Source organism: Pongo abelii, chromosome 3 (genome assembly GCF_028885655.2).
Source record: "Pongo abelii isolate AG06213 chromosome 3, NHGRI_mPonAbe1-v2.0_pri, whole genome shotgun sequence".
NCBI classification, from domain to species: Eukaryota; Metazoa; Chordata; class Mammalia; order Primates; family Hominidae; genus Pongo; species Pongo abelii.
In genome coordinates, this window is record NC_071988.2 from 128,710,553 (window position 1) to 128,734,935 (window position 24,383).

At 37.1% G+C, this 24,383-nt stretch overlaps 1 protein-coding gene across 1 annotated transcript in view; it reads right to left on the reverse strand.

The window, feature by feature from the left end:
- The window catches only part of DKK2 (dickkopf WNT signaling pathway inhibitor 2), a 110,330-nt gene extending 104,418 nt beyond the window's left edge, over window positions 1-5,912 (reverse strand). The window contains exon 1 of the mRNA XM_024246045.3: window positions 4,969-5,912. Within this exon, the coding sequence (XP_024101813.1) occupies window positions 4,969-5,190 (222 nt within the window). The 5' untranslated portion in view covers window positions 5,191-5,912. The remainder of the gene's footprint in view (window positions 1-4,968) is intronic.
- Window positions 5,913-24,383: the final 18,471 nt, after the last annotated feature.

The window sequence follows — 24,383 nt, forward strand, 5'->3', positions numbered from 1 at the left end:
AGGGGTTGTGGAATACATGTTAGAGTAGCAATTCTGTTGTTAGTGATACATAAACTAATTACTTCTGTTAAAAAAAATTAAACAGGATATTGAAATCTTTCTGCCTTAAAGTTTTCTTTGATTCAATTTGCCATTACAAAGAAAAGAATCTACCAAATGTTATATCGACTGACTTCTTTGAAAGAATGCTTTATGTTTGTCCTAACACAACAATTAGAGAAAAATATGTTATTCTGCTCTAGTTCCTGTCAAGAGTAGCAGAGGAGGAAGAGAAAATTGACCTTTGCTTACCTTAGATAGTAATACTAAATTTTTCTTATGCATTCTGTATTAAATCTTTCTGTGTAATCTTAAAGCGATGCTACATAATGCAATATGTCTATCAATTATGATTAGCCTTACTTCCTTTTGGTTTATGCTTTTGGATTGTTAAAAAAAGGACGTAGTAAGGGGCTCAGGCAGACACAAATATCACATAAACCTTTTGAACAATCAGATACATAACTAAAAACAGGTTTATCTCCTTGTTATAAATGAGCACAAGTGACTAGAGGCATAAGGAAGTAGAACAACTCCAACAGGCTGTCAGAAAGTCACAGGCAGAAATAAGATTGTAATTGATTTTGCTGTTAATTCAATACTAAAGAATAAACAGCCATTAGCGACTGAGTCTAAAATGGTAAATATGTTAACTATTATAACTTTCTTCTAAAACGTAACCCATTATTTTAATGTACATTTAAAGCAATTTTATAAGGAAATGAAGAAGAGCCAATATTTTCCCAGATCAGAATATACTAGCTATAGTTCTATGACATTGCCTTACCTAATCTTAAAATTATAAGTTTCAAAATATCTTGGAAAGGAGACGAGGGTGCAAAAGTTTGTATTGGAGAAGAATATTCAAGAAGATTATGACAGGGTCAGAGTCACAGCTGGAGTAAGTTTGAGCAACTTTGTCCTCTTGTGCTCTCTAGTCTAACACAAAAATAAAATGATGGATGTTCATATTAGATTATCATTAAAATACTTTTCTTGCTATTCACGAGCTAACTTTCCACTTGCATCAACTATCAATTTTCTATAATTCATGGTGAGAGGAAAGGAACGTTAATGTAGATTATTTCAAATTCCTTTATTTCTTAAAATTTAATCGTAAAAGTGATTAGCTTTCCCGATTATGTTTAGTGTTAGTCAATGTCCAGAGAGGCTATCAGATTATTTACTCCTAAGCAGGAGAAAGTTGGGCGGAGGTTAGAAAAAAAATCATGGATAATTTCAGAAAGTGAAGAGATCACTTACCGAAAATAGAGTATATAGTTTATTTCAGTGAGCACTTTCATGAATGTTTGTGCATACAGATACAGCATACTTTCATTAAAGAAAATGCAATCTACAAATATTAGTGCTCTTTAGTCAACTCGTTCAAGCTTCTCTTTCAATGAATTTCAAGAATTCTTTTCTCACAACATAACTTCATCCAAACCACTATCCTTGAAGTGTCCAAGTCATATCAGAAAATCATAGAATCTGAATTTATGTTAAACCATAGCTTCTTTTTAGAAATACATGCCAGAAAGTTTATCTACATTTAAAATATAACTATAAATATCACTATTGTAGTCACTTTTAAAAGAATTGCAAAATGCTACTGCATTGCATTCAAATTAAATTCATCTGCCCGTCTCAAAAAGACAAAACGAGAAGAATAAAATAAGCAATTACAAACACAAATCCAAAGGTTTTTCATTCACACAGAAAAATATGTGAATTGCAAATCTTGATTTTTTTAGTAGTTTGGATTTTTAAAACTTGTTTTGAAGGTGGTCCATAAAAGTCAACACCTCAAACTTTAGGGATAGTATCGAGAAATGGCATACTTCATCAAAATATATTTATTCACATGATATTGAAGATTTTGTTTGAAATTACTTTTAATTTAGAACATCTGAAACAGTCTCCTTAGAAATTGACATATATATTAAAATGCATAAATATTTATATATTATGTAAATATATTAGTAACAGTCTGAAACTTAATTTAGCCTGTATACATATACTGTACATACATGCAGTACTTATTAGCCATAGCTGCAAATGAAAAGGCAAATTAAAACATTGATGCAAATTTATTCAAGAATTTCTTCTGCAGTGGGAATATTTAATTCTCTATCCTGAAAAATTAAAGTAGGCTATTTTCAACATCCATTTAAGAGAAAGAACACCAAGGACTAAGTTTCCAATCTGCCTACTTGAAGCTGCATCCTAGAGCTTCTTCCTCCTGTATCCCTGAAAGGAATATATTTCAACATCGTCTTTCAAGTATAAAGGGAATTGGGGGAAATCAAACTTATTAGGTCTTAGGATGATACTATATGATTAGCTAATTTGATTAGTTGACACATTAATTCCAATATTTTCAATCATATTTTACTATTGTGATGCCTAAAAATTCAGCTCAGCTACATTTCTATTCTTGAGTTTTTCTCTACAAAAGGAAATAACATCTTCACCGTAATAGCCTTTCTAATTTCCATTTCGTTTCTGAAAATAATAATACTAAGAATGTTGGGGACCACATAACTATAGAATAAAAAAGATTGAGACTCATAAGTATCCAAACAATTATTCTTTTTACTTCAGAGAGAAAATATTTTACTATTTGTTTCTTCATAATAGTACATACTTTAGATCATTCATTAAAGAATACACTAAATGAAATTTTCACATTTGCCAGCCAGCCTCCTGCTATTCAACTCAGTATTTTATTTTGTTTTACCTTTATCTTGAATATGTTAACATTTTTTTCACAAGCCTAATGTCAAATTTTAACAATCTAGGATTCCAGTTAAGTAAATATAATAAAATATATTCCATAGAACTGCTATGTTATGAAAGGCATATAAGAAATTAAACTCATTTGTGAAATAAATAAATAAATTCTCAATTTAAGGTGATGTAAGTAGACTTCCAAACTCTTTAAGAAGCATAATTAAGTAGCTATTTGGAGAGGTAGCACCATAAAAACATATTTTATACTGATTTACATACAGATACAGTATTAAAACATAAAAAAGAAGCTAGGTTCTGGGATGCATCCCTCAGTCTCCCCTGTGTAACGCTAAGGCTAATGAAAAGACGCATGTAACTGATTTTCTGACAGAGGAACATCAGGTGTGTGGGCCCAATAGTGGGACAGAAACAAAAAGCGCTTTACAAAAATTCCCAGAAAATACATAGATTAGAATGGAAAGGAACCTCAGGACTATTGAGTCCTTCCCTGTGTCCTTGGGGGAACTACACATTAAGCTTTTTTCAACTGGGAACATGAAATTTGAAGTCAGTAGCATTAGAGGAGTCATGATTTGGATTGAGAGCACCCATTCTTTCTAATCCCTGTTCCATTTCATGACAGACTTCTAAGAAACTGTTAGGATCATTGCTATTGAAAATCCTGGGGTGTCTCCCAGGAGAGAAAAAGCGAATGGAAGTGGTCACATAAGCGCGTAGGCATGTGCACGTGTGTAAGGATGTGCAACGGTTATGTTTGCCTGAACGTATATGTACTTTCTTATTTTTCCTGAGACCTTAAAAAAAAAATCTGATTACTGATTTTGTAATCCCTTGAAAGGAGAGCTGAAATGGTTCACATTTCAAAGCTCTGGGAATAGTTCTGGAACTGCAAAACTAGCAAAACTGCAAAATTGTCCCCGTGAGAGGGCAGTAGGGGGCCAAGCCCGGGTCTTGTCTCTCTGTTCATCCCAGAATGGCTTGGCCCTCTCAACCAAACTTCACCCGGCTGGCTGCGCTGTGGACAGGGGCGGCGGAGGACACAGAGAGCGCGCAAAACAGCAGCATCAGTCGGCTTCAAGGAAACTCGTATCTCTGGGGCGTGGGCCGCCGCCAGGGGTTGACACTTGTGCTGTGCGAGGTGCGTGTGCCATTGGCAAAATGGCTTTCTCAGTTTTGGCTTCCCACAAAAGGAGCGGAAGGGGGAGCTGTCATGATTCCCAGTGCCCACAGAGCCCCCTCTCCTGGCCACAGCGCGCCAGCCACAGCTGGTACCGAGTGTGCGCGCTCGTCTCTGTGCGTGTGTATTTGTATAACTGTTTGCAAGTGGCTTTCAATCTATCTGTCTGTGTGACAGAGACAGAGGCGCCTGCGGAAAGTTCCCTCTCTCAAAAACGCCTTCAGTGTCCTGCTGTATCGCTGGCGCCTACGACGCTGTCATTGTCATCTCATCATTTTGCTTCCTTCCGGGTGATTTATGTACAATTCTGCGTGAGAAATGCGCGTCTACTGGAGTTGTTTTGTCTGTGACCTTACTTCTTTGAAGAGAGAAAGTGGTTGGGAGGGAAGGAGATCCTGAAAAGGAGTAATGTCCCCTCCGGATTGTAAAATATAACGGTTAAACGCCCAGTATCTCAATGTCTAGACTGAAATCCCGCTCTGCCACTTATATTAGCTGTGTGCCTTGGGCAAATCGTTAATCAATCCGTGCCTCATTTACTTCATTAGCAGAATGGGAAAGCAACAGCATCTAGCTCACAGAGTTGTGAAGATTAGATGAGTGAATATGTAAAACGCTTAGAACTGTGCCTGGCACGTTATTAGGTGCTATAGGTTAAATGCTATTAACATCTTCATCGGTTGCATCACAGTGTTAAATGGAAGGACTATCCTGACCACTTTCTCCACAGGAAAGCACTAGATCTTGATACGTGCCCACGCCCCAGAGCAAAGGTGAGACAGAATCCTAACCCGTTCACTCCGTGCAGTGCAGGACCAGCAGCCACCCAGACACCCCCCGCCCACGCAGACCCTGTTAGGGGAATCCCTCCCCAGCAGCCTGTTCTCTATATCTGGGGCCACGCTCCGAATGTTGCGGGATGCAACGGCAAACTGCTAGCCCAGGAGAGGTGGCCCCTGCCTCTTCTGTCTGAAGAATGTGTTTGGGGGTTTTCCTACCTGCCCCAGGTTTTTGCCCTTCTTACTGCCGCCGAATGCCAGTCCTTGGTATATGCCCGCAGATCGATTGGCGGCCTGAGCAGGCGTCTCCCCGCCCAGAGAGGACTTGATGGAGTTGAGTTTGGCCCGCGAACTGCCGATCTGTGAGCTCTCCACCATCAGCACCGCGGCCAGTAGGAGCAGGCAGCAGGACGAATCCTTGCACCGCATCAACGCGGCCATCTCCCGGCGAGGGGGTCCCCAGGAAGACGCAAAGCCCGGAGGGGTGGGAATGCAAAGGGAGGGAGGACCCCAACACGGGGCCCCTCACTCGGGGCGCGGGGGCTTGCAGATTGTGTTCCCTCAACCCTTCCTGGTTCGGGGACCCAGGACCCTATGAACTCAGTCTCACGCCTCAGGACAGAAATTAGCGGAACCCAAGCGAGACCCGCTTCTCCACCAGGGCAGGAAGTTCTGCAATAACTGGAAGCAATCAAAGGCGAGGCGCTTTCTCGCCAAGGAGGCGTGACCCAAGGTGCAAGAAAACCCAGCCCTGTGGATCGCACCGCTTCCGTTGCTTCTTGCCCCGCACCTCCTTGGTCCCGCCGGGATCTCGGCGGTTTAATTCTCCTCTTAATTGATCGGGAGGCCTGCACCAGCTCTTTCTCCTTCAACTCAGTTGCTTTTCTCTCCTCTCTTTTCCTATCCTTTATGTGTTAAATTTTGCAGGACACAATGCTCCTTTTCAAAGTTAGCAGGCGCTTTTGTAGGGGATCAGGAGACGTCCCCGGACCGAATCCTCAAGATCTGAAGAGAACCGAGGTCCTCCACACGCGCACTCACAGTTGCCCCGAAGCGTTGTCCCCTGACTCACAAGAGACAGCGAACAGCTGCCAGCGCAGCGATGCCTAGGGAGCGGACTTGCGCTACCCTCGCCGCGGGCTCCCGCTTTCTGTCTCTCTGCTCTCTCTCCCGTCCTCTTTGCTTTTTATAGCTTCCCACAGTGAGGCTTTTTTTTTTTTTTTTTTACCTCCGCCCTCAATTCAAGAGTGACAAAGAGTGAAAACTTTTCTCTCACTCCCCACCGCTTCCGCCCCCCTCCTCTCTGCGTGCTGCTTCTCCTTCTGCGGCTTTCACTCCAGCTTTTCCTCCTCCTCATCCTCCCGCTCTGTCTCCACCCACAACTACTGGAAAAGGGGGATCTAGCTTTTCCATGAGGTGAATGGAACATAGGGGCTCCTAATTCCTGACAACAACTCCAGGGGTTTGGAGAGGTCTTTGGAAATAGGCAGAGGGCAAAGGTGGAAACGGAGTGGGGCAAGCTGCCACCATGTGATCGCCGCCACCCTTCCTTAGATCTTCCCACCCATCTTCAGCCCCTGACTTCGCGAGGAGAGCTGGAAAAGCCCTATGGAAGCTTTAGAGAAGTGAGCATCTGCGCATCTGTTCATTAGTATTGTGTTCTTTGTGCTCTCACCTTTGGTTTTAGACTGTGCCTCCCAGGGAGTGTATGAAGCTGGAGCCACATAGGTGCGCCAGGTGGTGGCCAATGATCCGGATAGAGGGTCTGGAAGGAAAGGGGCTGGCCAAAGAAGGGAAAAGATAAGCCTGTTCGATTTGGGTCTTTTTAGTCTCCTCCTTCGGAACCCCGGGCCCCGCCGCACTCGTAGCACATGTCTATGTCTCTGAGGGACTGGGAAGAAGGAGATGCTCTGGGTACGCTCCAAGGGTTTGAACCTCACAGCTCGATTGAGCATCTTTACCATGCCAGGCAACTGCTCTTTTTGCGAAAAGGAGATCCCAGATAGGAATGAACGGGGGCAGGGAGCCTTTGAGATCCTGTCTTCCTTGGCTTCCTGCCTTCTAGCCCCTGGGAATTACAAGAGAAGCCATTCCTGTCAGCCCCCGGGTCTCTCCAGGTCCAATTCCCTTCGGCCGAAGATCGAAGGCGGCTCCGGGAACGACTGGGACGCGCTGGCGCTTGGGGGCGCCAGTGGCAGCCGTTCAGCGAGCCACGGAAGTGCTGCAGGAGACAAGCGCTGAGTTCGGTGATGTCTGGTGGCCAAGTGCGAGACTTCCCAAGCAAAGCAAGGGATTGTTCGAAAGTTATTGCATTTCTGCTTCGCAGACACTAATGTCCAGGAGCAGAGAAATCCAAGCATTGAGCCACAGCTTGAAGTTAGAAGGCAGCTAGCCGCCAGGGGAGGATACTAGCAGCATCCTCTTCAGAATTTTTGGACCTAGATTTCACAACTTTCACACCTGATCCTGGCGCATGTCCATGAGTACGAATTAAACTTGTCGCTAAGTGAGAACGTTGGTGACTCTTATTTTCCCCCAAAACAACGCAGAGTTCTAAAGTGTGGATTTAGAGCTATTTTCTCCCAGACAGCTCCAGTTTCGCAAATTTCTCAGTCCTGACCTATGAGTCTGTCTGCCCTGAAATTCTTCATTTTCAGATTTTTTTTTTTAATACACAAGCAAACGGGGATTCAAATTTGCACCCTCTTGCATGTGTTCTTATCTTTTGAATTTCCTTTCTTTAAGGTAGAGATTTTTCACATTTTAGTGTGTGGGGTTTTTTTTTTTCCACTTTTTAAATATATGCCAGGAATAACAATATGGGTGACCCTTGAAGGACATCATACTAAGTGAACTCGACCAATCACAGAAAGACAAATCCACTTATAGGAGGTACCTAAAATAGTTAAATGCATAGAATCAGAGGTTGGAATGGTGGTTACCAGGAATTGGAAAGAGAGGAGAATGGAGAGTTACTATATCAATGATCATAAAGTTTCAGTTAACCAAGACGAATAAACTCTAGAGATTTGCCATATGGTATTGTACCTATAGCCAACAATAATGCATTGTACTTTTAAAAACTTATTGAGAAGGTAGATCTCATGCTATATAGATATAAACTTTATATGTGTGTGACTTTATATACATGTATAATATATATATGTATTTATACATATAACATTATTGTAGTAAGAATATTTAACATCTATATATTCCCAGTAATAAATTTGTAAGTTTATAAAGTTAAGTGAGGCATTCTAGGCACTAACAAAAGGCAAGGAGATGGGTCCTTACTCTATAAATAAGTACTTAATAATTCCGAGCTTAGACTTTACAGAAGAGTATATCTTTTGCCTTCATTCTGATTTGCCAATCAGAAAGCATGACAGAAATTGAGAAACTTAAGTTAGGAGTATACCGGTTTAAATATTTTTGAAAAGTAGCTTAGAGCAAAAGGAAAAGATAGAAGCTAAACATGCAGGCAACAGATCACTCTACATTCACTTGGAAGGGTGTAGACTTTGACCATATGTTGAAGAACAAACACAAATGAACCAGGAGAAAATGTGAAGATGCTTTGCCTATTTCTGTCACTTCCTTCTTTCTTTACCTCTAAATAAAATAATATCCCACATACACAGGCCTAACTTTACTCACATGTACTGCTAAACAGAAAAGAAATATCAAGCACAACACATTTACTCTCAGCTCTGAGTACCATCCTAAAGACATTATCTCAGAGGCTTATTCAAACCCCACAAGTTCCAAAAGCAATTTTTTACAAATACAGTTAAATTAAAAGTCGACCTAAAATCTACTTACACAAACATTCTTCCATATAGAATAAAATCAGACATATAGAATCAAAAGCTAAAACATACACAATTATGCCTTAGGCTAAAAAGGAATCAAAAACTAATTTCATTCATGACCCAAATGCTTTCTGTAAATGTTTTTGACAGACAGAAACAAACATACATGACCCATATGTTGACAAGTAGATATGCATACACAAAATCAACTAACTGTAAATAAACATAATCCTGTGGATTACTGTCATGGTCCCGTATGTGTTTTTCCCATGTGTGTTTTCCTAAGTATAAAGACAAAAGCTTCATATTTTACTTGGGAAAGTAGATTTTTATGCCATTTGCAATAATATAATTAGAGAGTAGATATTTAAAAACAAGACTGTACAAAAGCAGGACGTACAACCTTCCTGTCCAGAAGAAAGTGCCTTAATGGACATTTTTTCCTTTGGCCATACATTCCCTCTTATCTTTGCTCCTCTAGCTGTGGGGCCATTTTGATTCCATAGAAAAGCCACTACTTTCTCAGCAGTTGTTTCTGGATCCTGGATTCCTTCTGAATACTTAATCCCAAAGGTAAGTTAAGTATATAACTTGTCACCTTAGTCTTGTTTACTGAAGCTTACTAATTTTCATCCCATTACCTCTCTCCCTGCATTAGTGAATACTTCCTACAATAGCCTTTTTAGCAGTTGTTCATGCATTCCCCGTACATGAAGCAAGTATGGGGCCCTGAGGACACAGTGGTGAATGAGTGAGGGCCTTGCCTCTAAAGGGGCTTGGAGCTCTGTAGACACCTTGATATACAAAAATCTGCTCCTAGCCCCTCTCAGAAGTTGCTGCTGTGAGCCTTTCTCTATTCTCATCCGCTGCTGAATTAGGCCAGTCTAAGAGTTCAATCTGTCACAGGATACCTGCAACTTGAATTCAAGCCAAGCTGGCTTGAATTCATGTGACTATGGGAATATAAGTGATCAGATATGTCCCCCAGAGTTCTTTTTTTCCTTCAGAATTAAATGCACATTTTAATGGTGTACATAGAGACAATACTTCTACATTTGTTGTTCAACCCAAAGAAATGACCCTAGTGATGGTCATGTTAGGTCAGTAAGAACAGAATAGCAAACCTGGGAAGTAAGATTGTCTTTGGTAGTTCCCATAGGACCGCAAAGCATCTTGCACACACAGAATAGACATGAAAATCTTTAATGTATGGTTGAAGCTTGATGGATGTTAAGGGTCTGAAAAATAAGGTTATGTGGGTTTTCCCTCTCCATAGTAAACCAAGCTACCTGGCTCTGTAGCCTAGTAATACTCATATTTTGAGAGTTTTATGTTTCTCCTCTGCCTAAGAACAACAGTCTCATGTGTTACTGCAAACTAATTTTAAATACCTGGTAACAAATGTAAGCTTGCATTGATATTGTGAAAATTTTTTGTGTTTCTTGATGGGAATAATTTTCATACCAGATATGAAAAAATTGCATCTCCTATTTGATCCCTGCATTACTTTCAGTTGTTGACGCTACCTTGATAAGGTCTCATGGACAACAGGACCAGCTAATAAAAAAGATCTCATCACCTACATTTGAATCACTAGCTATGCTTACACAAACATGCACAAGTGAAATGGGTCAGAAGATTTCACAGTAAATCAATCTGAAACAATTGCTCAGCCAATGGCTTCTTTTTTGAACCTTAACGAGTTAGTCATCTTATCCATACTTTACCTGCCACTTAAATGAAAGAGGATTACTGAACAGATATTACCCCTTGAGCCTGAACCCAAACAATAAACAAATGCAAATAACATAATCTGAAACTCAGGCACATAAAAACTTCTGCTGAGCCTTGTGCATATATGTGACCATAGATGGAGGTGGAATTAGAAAAAGTCATCAAATGTTTAATAAGAAACATTTTCCTTTATGATATAAAATTTTTGTTAGTTCTATACAACGCATATCCTTTTTGGTAAGTTCTCACTGCTGAGTTCTGGCAGCTTTTTTCAAGATTCATCTTTTGAAACAGTACTAAAGTACCAAGTAATACTTGGCAGTGAAAGAATCGTATGTTTAATTCTTGAGTAAGGTTCAATTCTAAGGAATCTCATCTTGATGAGCAACCAAACAAACAACATTTAGATAATCTGGACCAGCGATTTTCAGACTCTGTTCCTTTCAGGTCTCTAGGGTTCTGCAGAGGTCTCAAAGTAAGTTGAGAACTGTGCTATTTTTTATAAGATTTCAGAGGGGAGGTGTCCAGCTCTTGGATCAAAGATAAATTTTAAGTGCCTGTTTTTGTTATTGTTTTTACATGGGGAAGGATTGTGTTTGTTGTTTGGTTGGTTTTAATCAACTGTTAGCTGATCCAATTTAGCAGCCACAGTGAATTGGACAAAATACTCTGTGAGCCGTCAACCTGCCAAATACATGATGGATTGATTTCTACCCGGTTAGTATTACAGACAATTTCCAAAATGAACATTACTCAAATGGGGAAACTATTAAAAATATGGCAATTTATTTCGTCAGAAATGATTTGGTCATTTAAAGTAGAGAACATTAAAAATGAAAAGGCAGGGTAGCTAATCCATTCATTGTACAATGTGTTTATTCCTGATCAATTATCTGAACCTATGATTAATGAATATGGCAAAACTTTAACTATACTCTTACCACACATAAAATAAACTGTGATGCAGACTAAAAATAATGGAAAAACTATTTGCAAATAATAAGAACATATATTCTCAAGAGGCAACTCAAAAATCTGTCTTTGAAACGTAACTGGGCTTGGTAACAGCAAATGAAAAATGTGTTTAGTTTATCTTTGGAAGATTCATTTGTAATAGATCCTACTTTTTGATACTCTAGGTATAAATTATAATACCTAGGCTCAAAAATAGTTCGGGATATAAGAAAGTCAAGATACTATGCTGCAGTCAGCTTAAGGAATTTTATAGGTAACTGGCTTAGAATATACAGCAATAATAAAAGTAATAATAATAATCAGATTTATTGAATACCTTACACGTGCCAGGTTTGTTGAACACTTTACATATAGTGTCTCTTATTTGTATCCCACAATTCATCCCTTTAAGATAATGAATGTACAGTCCAATATTAAAATAATACTGAGCAAAGAGTAGCTTGCAGCACAGTGTGTCTCCATTTGTAGTAATGGATGCCCAGTTATGGCAATAATCTGGAGGGCACACAAGAAAAGGGGAACCCATCAGAAGAAGTTGGAGGTGCCATTTCACCCTTATAGCAGGCCCCAGCACAGATTCCTCTGAAGGAGCTAAAATAAGTCATTTGGGAAATGGTTGCAAAGAACACCAAAAATATAAGTACATGACTACATGTATTGCAGCTTCGCCTAATATAGTAAAACTCTTGGGCCTTAAAAATCATATAGCAGAGAACTTAAAAAGGCCCTCTGCTACAGGTGGCATATTAGATTTCTAGGGCTTCCATAATAAAATGATACAGATTTGGTGGCTGAAACAACAGAAATGCATTTCCTTACCATTTAGGAGGCTACAAATCTAAGATCGAGGTGTTGGTAGGTTTGGGCTCCTCTGAGGCTGCTCTCCTTGTCTTACAGATCACCACTTTCTCACTGTGTCCTCCTGTGGTCATCCCTAGGTCTGTGTTCAAATTTCCTCTTCTTATAAAGAAACCAGTCATATTGGATTAGGACCTACCCTAATTTCATTTTAATTTAATTGCCTCTTTAAAGAACTCATCTCCAAATGTGGTTACATTTTGAAGTAGTAGGACTTAGGGCTTCAACATATGAACTTGGCAGCAGGGCATGGGGCAAAATTCAGCTCATAACAGATAGATTTATAGATGTAGTTGCATATTAAAACACTTGGGAAAAGAGTAGCATTTCTGTACAAAAGACATACAGCAGTTTCTCAGAGTTCCTAAACTCAAAGGAGAACTGTGTTATATGTTTACTTTGAAAACATTATTTAAATATTTTTATTACCATTTTATTTCTGGATCTGTGTTAATGATATTCATTTTTTCACCTTCTCTTTTTGTGTGACTTATGGCTAAATTAGAAATCAGCCAACTGAGTCTGAATGTGATTGTCAAGATTCCACTGGGGCCCTGAAAAAGAAAAGAGAGAATACAAGCAATTTGCCAAGAAGATAAAGTCATTTCTACATTTTTTAAAAGTGCCTGGTTAATGAAAGATGGAAACAATAAAACATATGAGTACATGATAGAAAAGTGAAATCATCATGGATCAAAGGAAAAGGAAGCAGCAATCAAAACTACAGTGATCTAGCAATCAGCAAGTTGTTCTGTTACTAACTTAATTTGTCCATTTATTTAATTTGATTTGTTTAATTTACTCAGAAAGTTAATAGTTCCTTGGAATCACAGTACCTTTAATTAATTCAAGGCAGTGCTAAATATGTGAAAACAGAGGGGATATCTAATTTCATTGAAACTGGTAATGAAATCACTTTTAATATAAGTGCACTTGACCATTTAGTCTTTACGTTATTAAGAAATTTGATTTGGAATAAGCTCAAATTTACCTTAGCCTTTTTGTTGTTTTTTCCTGAAATTTATAAAATGTATTTTGGTTGTTATTGTCAGGACTGTACATGAACATTTGTATATATCAAAGAACAATCAATATCTCCAAGAACATAACAGCTGTTTATATGTTACAGTTGAAATTGTTGGTTAGCCTTGTCCTCCAATGCCAATCAATGTTGGATTTTTAAATTAATAATAAAATGAAACTCTCAAACCTTTGATCAATTTGCCTTTTATATATCAAAATGTATTGTATAAATATGCTCCGTATTAATAGAAGTACTGAAAGTTTAAAACCATCTTTTTGTTTTATAATATTCAATGTATTTCACCCCACCACTTAACACTGGAGGTAGCTACCACTGAGGCCAGGAATATATGAACTATAGCTATAAACTGGGACTCTTTTTAACATGAAAAGGTAAGCTAATTTCCAGCCTTCTAAATACAACTTCCAAATTCATTAAATTACTTGGTGTTCCTCCTATATGTTAGCATAATTTTAGAAGATAATTCATTAAAAAAGCCCCCAGCTGCAAGTTCTAACCAAAAGTTATACATGTTATAGTCCAACTCTTCATTCTCTTTAGCCAAGTGTAGATACTGCCTAAGATGGATAATTTTAAATTAATTTGTATGATGATATCTGTCACTCACTTGTGAAACACTTCCTGAATATAGCTGACACAATCATATCCAATTTTCTGTTTCAGGGACTATTTAATGTTAAAAATGTCTCTAAGGAAACCATTCTAAGGAATGCCTCTAAGTAAATCTACATATGTGGGGGATGGAAAATACAACCCATCATGGTATTACTCTCTGACAACAAAAAGAATTCCTGTTAATGGTTAGTAATGGTTATTATTGTTTTTTTTAAGTAGTGATCTTGCAGTGATTATTAGCCGGAAATACTGAGAGGTCCAAGTTCATGCAGCAGAGGGCAGTAATGGACACTTATCATGGTAAGAGAGATGAGCCAGAGATTATTACAAAGTAATTTTTCTGGAGAAAAGTGTTTAATGGCCTTTCCTATACCAGTGTTATTAAATAGAGGAGAACTGATAAATAAATGCACCTATTCCTCTCATGAAAAGTTTGCAACACTCTTCAAATATTAGATTGACTGAACTAAAAAAACATTCAGAAGGTTTTCTCTTATCTAACTTCGTAGAAAAGGAACCATTTTCCTATGTCAAGGCATATGCAGATGTTGCCCATGTAGCATTGTAAAAGCTCTTCCAAACTACTCAGAAACAGAAACAGGTAGGCAACTTTGTAAATGGTCTCATGAGTGTGCAGAATGCATTGGAAATTAACAACACCTTTTTCATCTTTCTTACTACCACTTTATTATCTGTCTTTCTCATGCTACCTGAAAAAAAATGCAACAAAATCCAAGGACTTCCATCTTTACCTTCCTTTAGTTGCTGTACTGCCTACTACCCTAATGATGTTAGCAACGTTTTGTCTTTGTTCTTTCAAAAATTACTTCAGTAAGCTGTTTCTTTCTTCAATCACATCATCCTGAATTTACACCTTGTTCCACTGCTTGAAATAAACCATCAAATGAAGCAGACCCAAAACAATGGTAGGAGGTGAGGATGTTATTCAAAATTTTCATAGGTAAAAATTTGAAGGTAGAATCTGGGAAAACATGATGGCATAGTTTTTCTAACTCGTGCAGTGCTATGTAAAACCAGAAAAAGAGATGAGGATAACAATTCCCCAAAATGCACATGCGAGCACACACCACACGCACACACACACCACACACACACACACACACAACATCTAGAGTAAAATTAGGCGACAAGGTGAGTAAGCCTAATCCCCAATAATTACAAGGCCCACATAATATCAGTTCCTATAAAAAAGGAAGTTTGGGCTGGGTGCGGTGGCTTAGGCATGTAATCCTAGCACTTTGGGAGGCCAAGGCAGGCAGATCACTTTAGGTCATGAGTTCAAAACCAGCCTGGCCAACAAGGTGAAATCCTGTCTCTACTAAAAATACAAAAAAAAAATTAGCAGAGTGTGGTGGCGGGCGCCTGTAATCCCAGCTGCTTGGGAGGCTGAGGCAGGAGAATCACTCGAACCCAGGAAGTGGAGGGTTGCAGTGAGCCAAGATCATGCCACTGCACTCCAGCCTGGGTGACAGAGTGAGACTCCATCTCAAAAAAAAAAAAAAAAAAAGGAAGTTTGAGGGAAAGCAACGGAGCTCTGAGAACAAGAGAATCCTCAAATTTCCAACAGATCCTCATTGGAAAGAGCACAGCCAATCTGAGAATAGTAGACAAAATCAGAAGAAAATGGATTCTGCAGGCCCTAATTCCAGGATCAAAGCCCCTGGTGAGCAGGCTAAGAAATTAGGGAAAAAAGAAAAAATTCTAAATGAAAGTCAGGATGGAGAGGAAGCAGATCTCAAAAATGTGACACCATTTTAAAAATCACCTCATAAAAACAATAGAAGAGGGGGTGCCAAGAACAATGAAACTAGAAAAGTTATTCTGGCCCAACCATCTCTCTGATAGCAAAGGAAAACTTATTTGCCTTAAACTTGGGTAACCAGACGAGACTGTGGCCCAATCATGTGTATATCTAATATGACAAAAAAGAAAATAAGGACAAAATAGCATCAATAGAAGCAAGCTATAAAGTAATGTCAGAGAATACATATAAACAGTAACTTAATATTTCAAAATATGCTAAAATTTTTAAGAAATATATTTAAACAATGAAAGAACATTATAAATCAGAACTAGAAAATTTCCAATCATATGTTTCAAGAAAAAAGGATTTGAAGAAGTGATGTAAGAAGAAAAATCATTTCAGAATGAAGATTAAACTGGAAAGAACAAAAAAGCAACATATAATGCTTTAGGATAAATATAAGATGGGAAAGAGAAAAATTAGGAGAAATAAGTAAAGAGATAAAAAATTCAACAAAATAATATAGATGGGATAGGTAAAGAAGATCCAACATACTTATAATAGTTTTCACCAAATAAGAAACCCAAGCAATGAAACAAGTCAAATACTAAAAACAATAATCAATTTTTTTTCTAAAATAATGAGAACAAAACCAAAAAGATTTCAAACTACCTATATACTTTCTTAGGGGAAAATAAATCCAGGATGGACAACACCATGACATATTCTAGTAAAACTACTGACCTTGAGAAAAACAACCTTTGGCCAGTGGGCAAAAACATTATGTCACTTACAAAGAACATTTCAACAGACACGTTTTATATCAGAAGACAATTAAGTAACATATTTAGGATACCCAAGAAAAGAAAATGTGAACTAATAATTTTAAATCCAGCTAAACTGATCTTCACATAACAGTTTTCAGACAAAATTGTTTACGAATGCAAGAAGTCAGAAAACATTATTACATAAGCCCCTCTTTGGAAATTTACCAGAAAACAGTATTAAAACAACGACAATGATTGGCAAGATTGAAATATGGACTGATATGAAAGACACTGAGCAACTAAAGACCTAGAGGGGGAAAAAAACTGACTTTAAGATGATTAGTAAAAGAAGATCTAAAATTTTATCAGTTAAAAAAATTCTGTCAATGCTCAATTTACCACTAAAAGACCCATTTTTGGAATGTCATATTTTATTTCCTTTTATAGACCTGCTGTCTTGTATTTTACTTAGTCTAACATTAAATGAATTACAATTCCCTAAGTAGTCACATTTTTTGAAAGAAAGAAACCATAAATCATGTCACTTATTGGCAGAGATAGGGCTAGGGATAAATTCAGGACAGAAAATCCAAAATATATTATAGTTAAGAATAGGGACTATGACAAATATGAAATCACCTGTAGAACTAAGACTATATGATGTTCTTCAGAGAAAAACACAGTATTATCTAATGGCTAAATGCAGCAACAAGTTATATGAGAGAGACTAACAGACTAATCTGCTTGTGAATATTGATGTGAGGTAATTTTAAGTAAAATAGTAGTAAAGAAGACCCAAAAGCCTTTTAAAATAATAAACCATGACTAAATGGGGCTTATTTAGAAATATAAGTTTAGGCAATACACTAATATGCTCCATCAGTATAACAGAGCTAAGGAGAAAAATTATATATGATCATTTTCATAGATGCAAAAAAAGCATTTGGCAACACTCGACCAATGTTATTCATGTTAAAAAATTAATCAATAAAATGGGAATCTATGAATGCATGTATACATGCACCTCATTACAAAAGTTAGCATCTTCACTTAATAGCAAATCACTTGATGTTTAAATGGGAAACTCAGACAAGAATGTCCACAATCTCCACTTCTGTGAGCACTGTTAGAGGTAGTAGTCATTCAATTAAGCAAGAGAAAAGTAACAACCATAAGAATTAGAAAGTATAAAGTAAACGATTTCTATTTACATAAGTATATATCTGACGTAAGTATAAATGTGGAAAATACATTTGATGTAAGTATATATCTGAAAAATTCAAAAAACAGCACTTACTAAAGAAGCAGTTTTAAAGCTTAATATCCAATAATTATTAGCCTTTAGGTATTTTTAAAAATTTAGAAATTAGGCCAGGCACAGTGGCTCATGCCTATAATCCCAGCACTTTGGGAGGCCGAGGCGGGCAGATCACGAAGTCAGGAGATCGAGACCATCCTGGCCAACATGGTGAAACCCCATCTCTACTAAAAACATAAAAATTAGCTGGGTGTGGTGGCGCACACCTGTAGTCCCAGCTACTGGGAGGCTGAGGCAGGAGAATCTCTTGAACCCCCAAGGTGGAGGTTGCAGTGAGCCGAGATCGTGCCACTGCACTCCAGCCTGGTGACAGAGCAAGACACCATCTCAAAAAAAAAAAAAAAAAAAAACCCAAAATTAGAAATTATAATGGAAGAGAAGACCCCATGTCAATTGCCAAAAGCTAATAATTCAACATAACCCAAAGTATATAAAATCTATGTGAATGTAACTGTAATACTAGACTTCCGAAAAAAAATTTTAAGTAGCCTGAGGTGAACATAAAGTTATACAATGTTCTTTAAGTGGAAGACTCAAGATCATAAAGATGTCCATTATTCCTGAGTTAGTTTATAAATTTAATATAATCTCAATAAAAATACATCATATTTCTTTTTTCTCTAAACTGGGAAAGTTTATTTAAAATTAATGTATTGAATAAACATCTTTTGGGAGAGTAAACAAGAAAGATCAGGAAAACTCTGAAAAAGAAGAGTACTGGTCAGAGGACTAGAGATACACTTACCAGAAATTAAAGCCTCTGGAAAAGAGGTTACTTTATTACTATCACATAAACAGACACACAGACCAATATGATACAGTAGAAAATTCAGAAGTAGAGTCAATTGCATATGAACATTTAGTACACGATAGAAGCAGCATCTCAAATATGTAGAGGAAAAAGATAGATTTTTAAAAAACAAACCTTATTGTGTACATATGAGGTTTACAACATGTTGTTATGGGATACATATAGATAGTAAAATGGTTAAAATAACGAAACAAATTGACATACCTGTCATTTCACATAGTTACTTATTTTTTTGAAGTATTGGTTTAACTAGCTAGACATATGAGGAAAGTTAAAACTGGATCTATTCCTTACACAGCAACATGACACATCCAAATGAATAAAGAACTTAAATGTAAAAGAAATAAAACAATGCAAGAGATAAAAAGAAAACACAGATGAATTTCTTTATAAATCCAATTCCTCCATAACCAGAACACTTTTACTTTTGGCTTAAATACAATAGTAATAAAGAAAAAGACTGGAAAATTTGATTTTACAAAGATGGCTTTTTCATGGCAAAAATCACTACAAGCAAAGCTAAAAGATTAATGACAAAAGGAAAAATATGTGCATTTTATACCAAGAAAAAATAGTGAATATCTTTAATATATGAAGAGCTTCTAAAAATGAAAAAGGAAAAATTAAACAACTTTACAGAGAAAATAGCCTGGAAAGGTGAACAGCAAGTTTTGAGAAAAAAAACTAAGTATCTCTTTAAAAAAGAAAAAAAAAATGTTGGTACATACTAAGAGAAATGCAAATTAAAATTACACCAATATACCATTTCTTATCTATCAGATTGCAAAAATCCAATTTTTTTTTTTGGATTTTTGACCATATCTCTGCAGCAAGGCTGTGAGAAAACAAGCACCCTTGTACATTCTGGTGAGAATACAAAATGGTATCACTTTGTATGGAGAGGAATTTGACTCTCTAATGAAGTTATACATGCATCTGGTCTTGGGACTCAGTAAGGAATCCCACTCTTAGGAATCTCTTCCAGAGAACAAAGGAGGAGGCAAAAATTGAGAAAAGGGGGATTGGTAAAAAGTAACTTAATTTTATACATTTCAGTATTATTTAAATATTTTATAGTTCATTTCTATTATTTTTGTTTAAATGATGTAAATGTTAAGATATACCTATATCCAAGTGTTATATTACTTGAATAGGTTAAAAAACAACCCACAAAATTTAAAAATGTTAATATCCAGGAAATACAGCAATAAAAGACCTAGAGTGAAAGGCAAAACCAACTTTAAGACAATTAGTAAAAGAAGATCTAAAAAGCAGTAAAAGAAGATCAATTAAAAAATTCTATCATTCTCAATTTACCATTAAAAGACCCATTTTTGGAATGCCATATTTTATTTCCTTTTACAGACCAGATGTCTTCTATTTTACTTAGTCTGACATTAAATGAATTGCAATTCCCTAAGTAATCACCTTTTGTGAAAGAAAGAAGCCATAAATTGTGTCACTTAATGGCAGAGATGGGGATAGGGATAAATATTTGGGACAGAAAATCCAAAATATATTATAGTTAAGAATAGGGATTCTGATTTTCTGTTTTTGTGTAATTTTTCTTTCAAAATACTTCAGCTCCACTCAGAGTTTGATACTTAAAAATGTTTATGAAACAAATGATTATACATATAATTTAATTACAAATTGACAAATACATATAGTAAAAACTGATCTCGGATCAATTTAACCTCTGGTTCAGTTACTTTACAATGATGCGATCAAACCTCTTTATTTACTGAAGATTCTGATGAATAACTGGCCCATAGTCATTCAGAGTATAGGTGGCAAAGCCCAAAGTGAACTCCACCTGTGACTTTTCATTTCAGCATAAATTCCACTTTAGTGGGATTTACACATTTTTCCCTGTTGGACACTAGAGGGAGATTGTTTGCAGTTATCCATTCTTGGGCCTATTTTGCAGCAAGGTGATGTCCTTTTTATCATTGTCAAGTCTATGGCTGCATATAGTCCCATAAAGCCGCTTTGCATCCTTAGGTTCTATTAAGAAAACACATTTTTATGAGCACTCTTTTATTGATAACATACGTGGGAGAAACATCTGTCTAGGAAATACAGTGATGTATCACGTAAGAATGGGGGGATACATTGTGAGGAATACATCCTAGGGAGATTTCATCATTGTGTGAACATCATAGAGTGTATTTACACAAACCTAGATGGTATAGCCTACTACACACCTAGGGTATATTATTCCTGGGCTACAAATCCATACAGCATATAACTTTCTGAATACTGTAGGCAACTGTAATACAATGATACATATCTGTGTATCTAAACATATTAATAGAAAAGGTATAGTAAAAATATGGTATTATAATCTTACAGGACCACTGTGGTACATGTGGTTCATTGTTGACCAAAATGTGGTGGACACATGACTGTAATTCACATCTATTTATAAAATGAGATTTTATACATCTATTTATAAAATGACATCCCAAATTGAGGAATGAGCTCAGCTTGGTAGCGTGGGGTCCAGACCTGGGAGCCCAGAATAAGACCACTCCCTCTGCTTTTCATGAGACAGCTGGTCTCCTGATACTGCCTAGCTGTGTGGTTCTGCCTCATTCTACTGCTACTCTCTTGGTTTGCTGACTTGTGGCTCTCTTCTCTATGGAACTTTGACTTCAAAATAGGTAAAACCACATCTAACCAAAGTAGACCATAGCACAGATCTTGTTAGCCTAGTCATATTCACAAAGCAGAACGCATTTTAAAAAATGTAATAGCTACACTTTTAAAACCTCAGAAGATGCAACCTTTGTAATAAGGTATTTTGTTATAGAATATATGACGTTCTCTCTGTTCTCATCTGTTTCCTCCTTGTTCATTAAATCTCAACACACCAGCCTTCTTGCTGCTTCTGAACCTTCAAGATCCATTCTCATTTGGGAACTTTGCCCTAGCTGGCACCTCTGCCAACAGCTGTGTGGCCCACTCCCTCACCAGTTTTAAATCTTGGCCCAAATGTCATCTCCTCAATCAAGTCTACCCTACTTAAAATTGCACCATTACCACTCCATAGTGCTTATCTCTGTTAACTTGCTCTATCTATTTCCCTATGGCATTTATAAGTTGTATAATTCTACATATTTTACTTATTTATTATGTTGATTATTATATACATCCTCCACTGTAAGCTCAGTGAGAGTGAGGATTTTAGTCTACTTTACATATGGATGAATGCCAAACACCTAGGTCAGTTCCTGGCAAGCAGAAGGCACTTAACAGTGGGTGCAGCACACCAGCATGGCACATGTATACATATGTAACAAACCTGCACGTTGTGCACATGTACCCTAGAACTTAAAGTATAATAAAAAATAAAAACTAAAAAATAAAAAGAAGGCACTCAATAATAAAAGACTTAATTAAATCTTCTTCAGTTCAACTCAATAAAACATAACTGCTTTGTACTTGTATTTCATAATATTTTCATGCTCTCAATATTTGTTATTTTGAAATAAGTTTTTCTTACCAGAAAAACATTCAAAGATGATATTATCCTTTTGTTACTTAGTCTGAACAGCCTACAAACACTGATGCATTGCTATCATTATCTTGTCTTTTTTTTTTTTTTTTTTTTTTTTGAGATGTATTCTCACCACACTGTCACCCAGTCTGGAGTGCAGTGGTATGATCTCGGCTCACTGCAACCTCCGTCTCCAGGGTTCAAGGGATTCTCCCAACTCAGCTTCCCAAGTAGCTGGGACTACAGGTGCATGCTACCATGTCCAGCTAATGTTTATATTTTTAGTAGAGACAGGGTTTCGCCATGTTAGCCAGGCTGGTCTCAAATTCCTGGCCTCAGGTGATCCCCCCACCTTGGCCTCCCAAAATGTTGGGATTTCAGGTGTGAGCCACTGTGTCTGGCCCGTATCTTGTCTTTCTTGTGGTTAGGCACTTGAAATTTCTTCATTTTTCTCAACGTCTACGAATAGTACATCTTTTTGTCATTTTTCTTAGTTTTTTTCTCGATCCTATATCCATTGTAATTAATCTGTATTTTTCCATTGGCATTTAAGACATAAAAATATATCTTAAGGCAGGCATAAATCTAAGCAAAATTATGAAGTTAGATCAAATAAATCTTTGATGCTGTGCCAGTGAAAACCATCTAATATTTGGTCTCCCTTAAACACTGCTCCTAAGAAAACTATTGTATTAGTGGCCATCATGAAATTCCTGCCTTTGCACCAACTCTGAGTAGCTTAGGGCACTACTGCTCCAGGGGGACATTTGTGTTTAAATAAAACTATAAAACTCCGAGACCCATAAGACCTCAAAAAGTGTGATAGTGTCACATAGTGGGAGGAAATATTTGGAAACAAAAGAAATCTCCAGGCACTCTTTGAATCATATCACATAAGAGATCTCAGATCCTAAGATTCTTGTTGGATATATAATTTTTGAATTAGTGGATGCCATTTGAAAGATAATGCACCATCAGTGCATGAGAATGAGTAGGTCAACAACCCATAGCTGACAACAACAACAACGAAACCATAAGAATGAATACAGAAATAGGTGAAGTGTTGGGTGGATATAAGGGATATCTTTGCTTATGCCTCCCAGGACCATATATCTTCCTTCTTTTAGTAAGAGCATCCTGGTTTTCCTTTGTAGAACTACCCTGCTCCCCTTGCCCTATTCTTACTTCATGTGGCTGTAACAGTGAACAGAGAATCCAGACCTAGCAACTTGGAGCATTTTATCCCTGGCCACAAAAGTTGACTCTTAGCAGCAAGGTCAGACACTTGCTAGAAGCATCGGAAATAAGAAGTTCTCCTTTTGTCAAGGTTTATTAACTAGCAGGATGTAAGGTAGAAGACAATCTACCTGAGAAAGTGTGTTGTACAAGGGAAAGCAAAATGAAGAGAGAAAAATTACTGATGATGATTTGAGCCATACCTGAAGTCCAGTGTTAGACATTCCTATTAAAACCAATAAATTTCCCTTTTTGCTTAAGCTACTTCAAGCCTGTGTTTTCATCATTTATAAATAAAAGAATTCTAATAGATTAAAAATATACTGAATTTGGAAGGAATCAAAGCTATACTTTGGAAAATTCCAACCTAGAAACAAATAGAGGAAATTCATTACTGAAGCTCTTGAGCAAATAAGTATTATTTTCCTTTGAGTTCAAGCTTAACACATGCTAGAGTTTGGGTTTGACTGGAAGCAAGAAGATGTTTCAGAATTTATTAGAGAACATCTGACACAATTGTTTTTGGTGATAGATATTACATGAAAACAAGTGCTTATGATTTTCCAGTATGGGTATACACATTACGATTGAAAATTTACTTTTAAAATTGAAATGTATTTTATTATTCATATACTTTGGATCTGCTAATTTTATGAAATGGAACTGTAAGAAGAATCTCTTACACTTTTGATTTATAAATACCGCTCTTGGGATTATTAGTTTGAAACTAACAAGAATTTGCTCAAATATGCATGGAAATTTTGAAGTAAGCAGTAGAAGAAACTTGATAGTAAGAGCACAACAGGCTCCCAGTTAAGAGCACCCAAGCGTCTGAGGATAAAACAAAAGCTCAGCTTGGTAGCATGGGATCCAGACCTGGGAGCCCAGAATAAGACCACTCCCTCTGCTTTTCATGAGACAGCTGGTCTCCTGAAACTGCCTAACTGTGCACTTCTGCTTGATTCTACTACTACTCTTTAGGTTTGCTGACTTGTGGCTCTCTTCACTATGGAACTTTGACTTTCAACTGCATTTGGCTTTTTTTAGAGCCAACTCTAGTCACAACTCTTTATGATCTTGGAACTCAGTTATCATCTGATCCACTCAGTTTGATGGTTTTAAATTCCAAATACCTGGCTAAGAGAATCAGTTTAGGTCATTTTAGGGGTAGGATCACCTGGCACAAAGAGCCT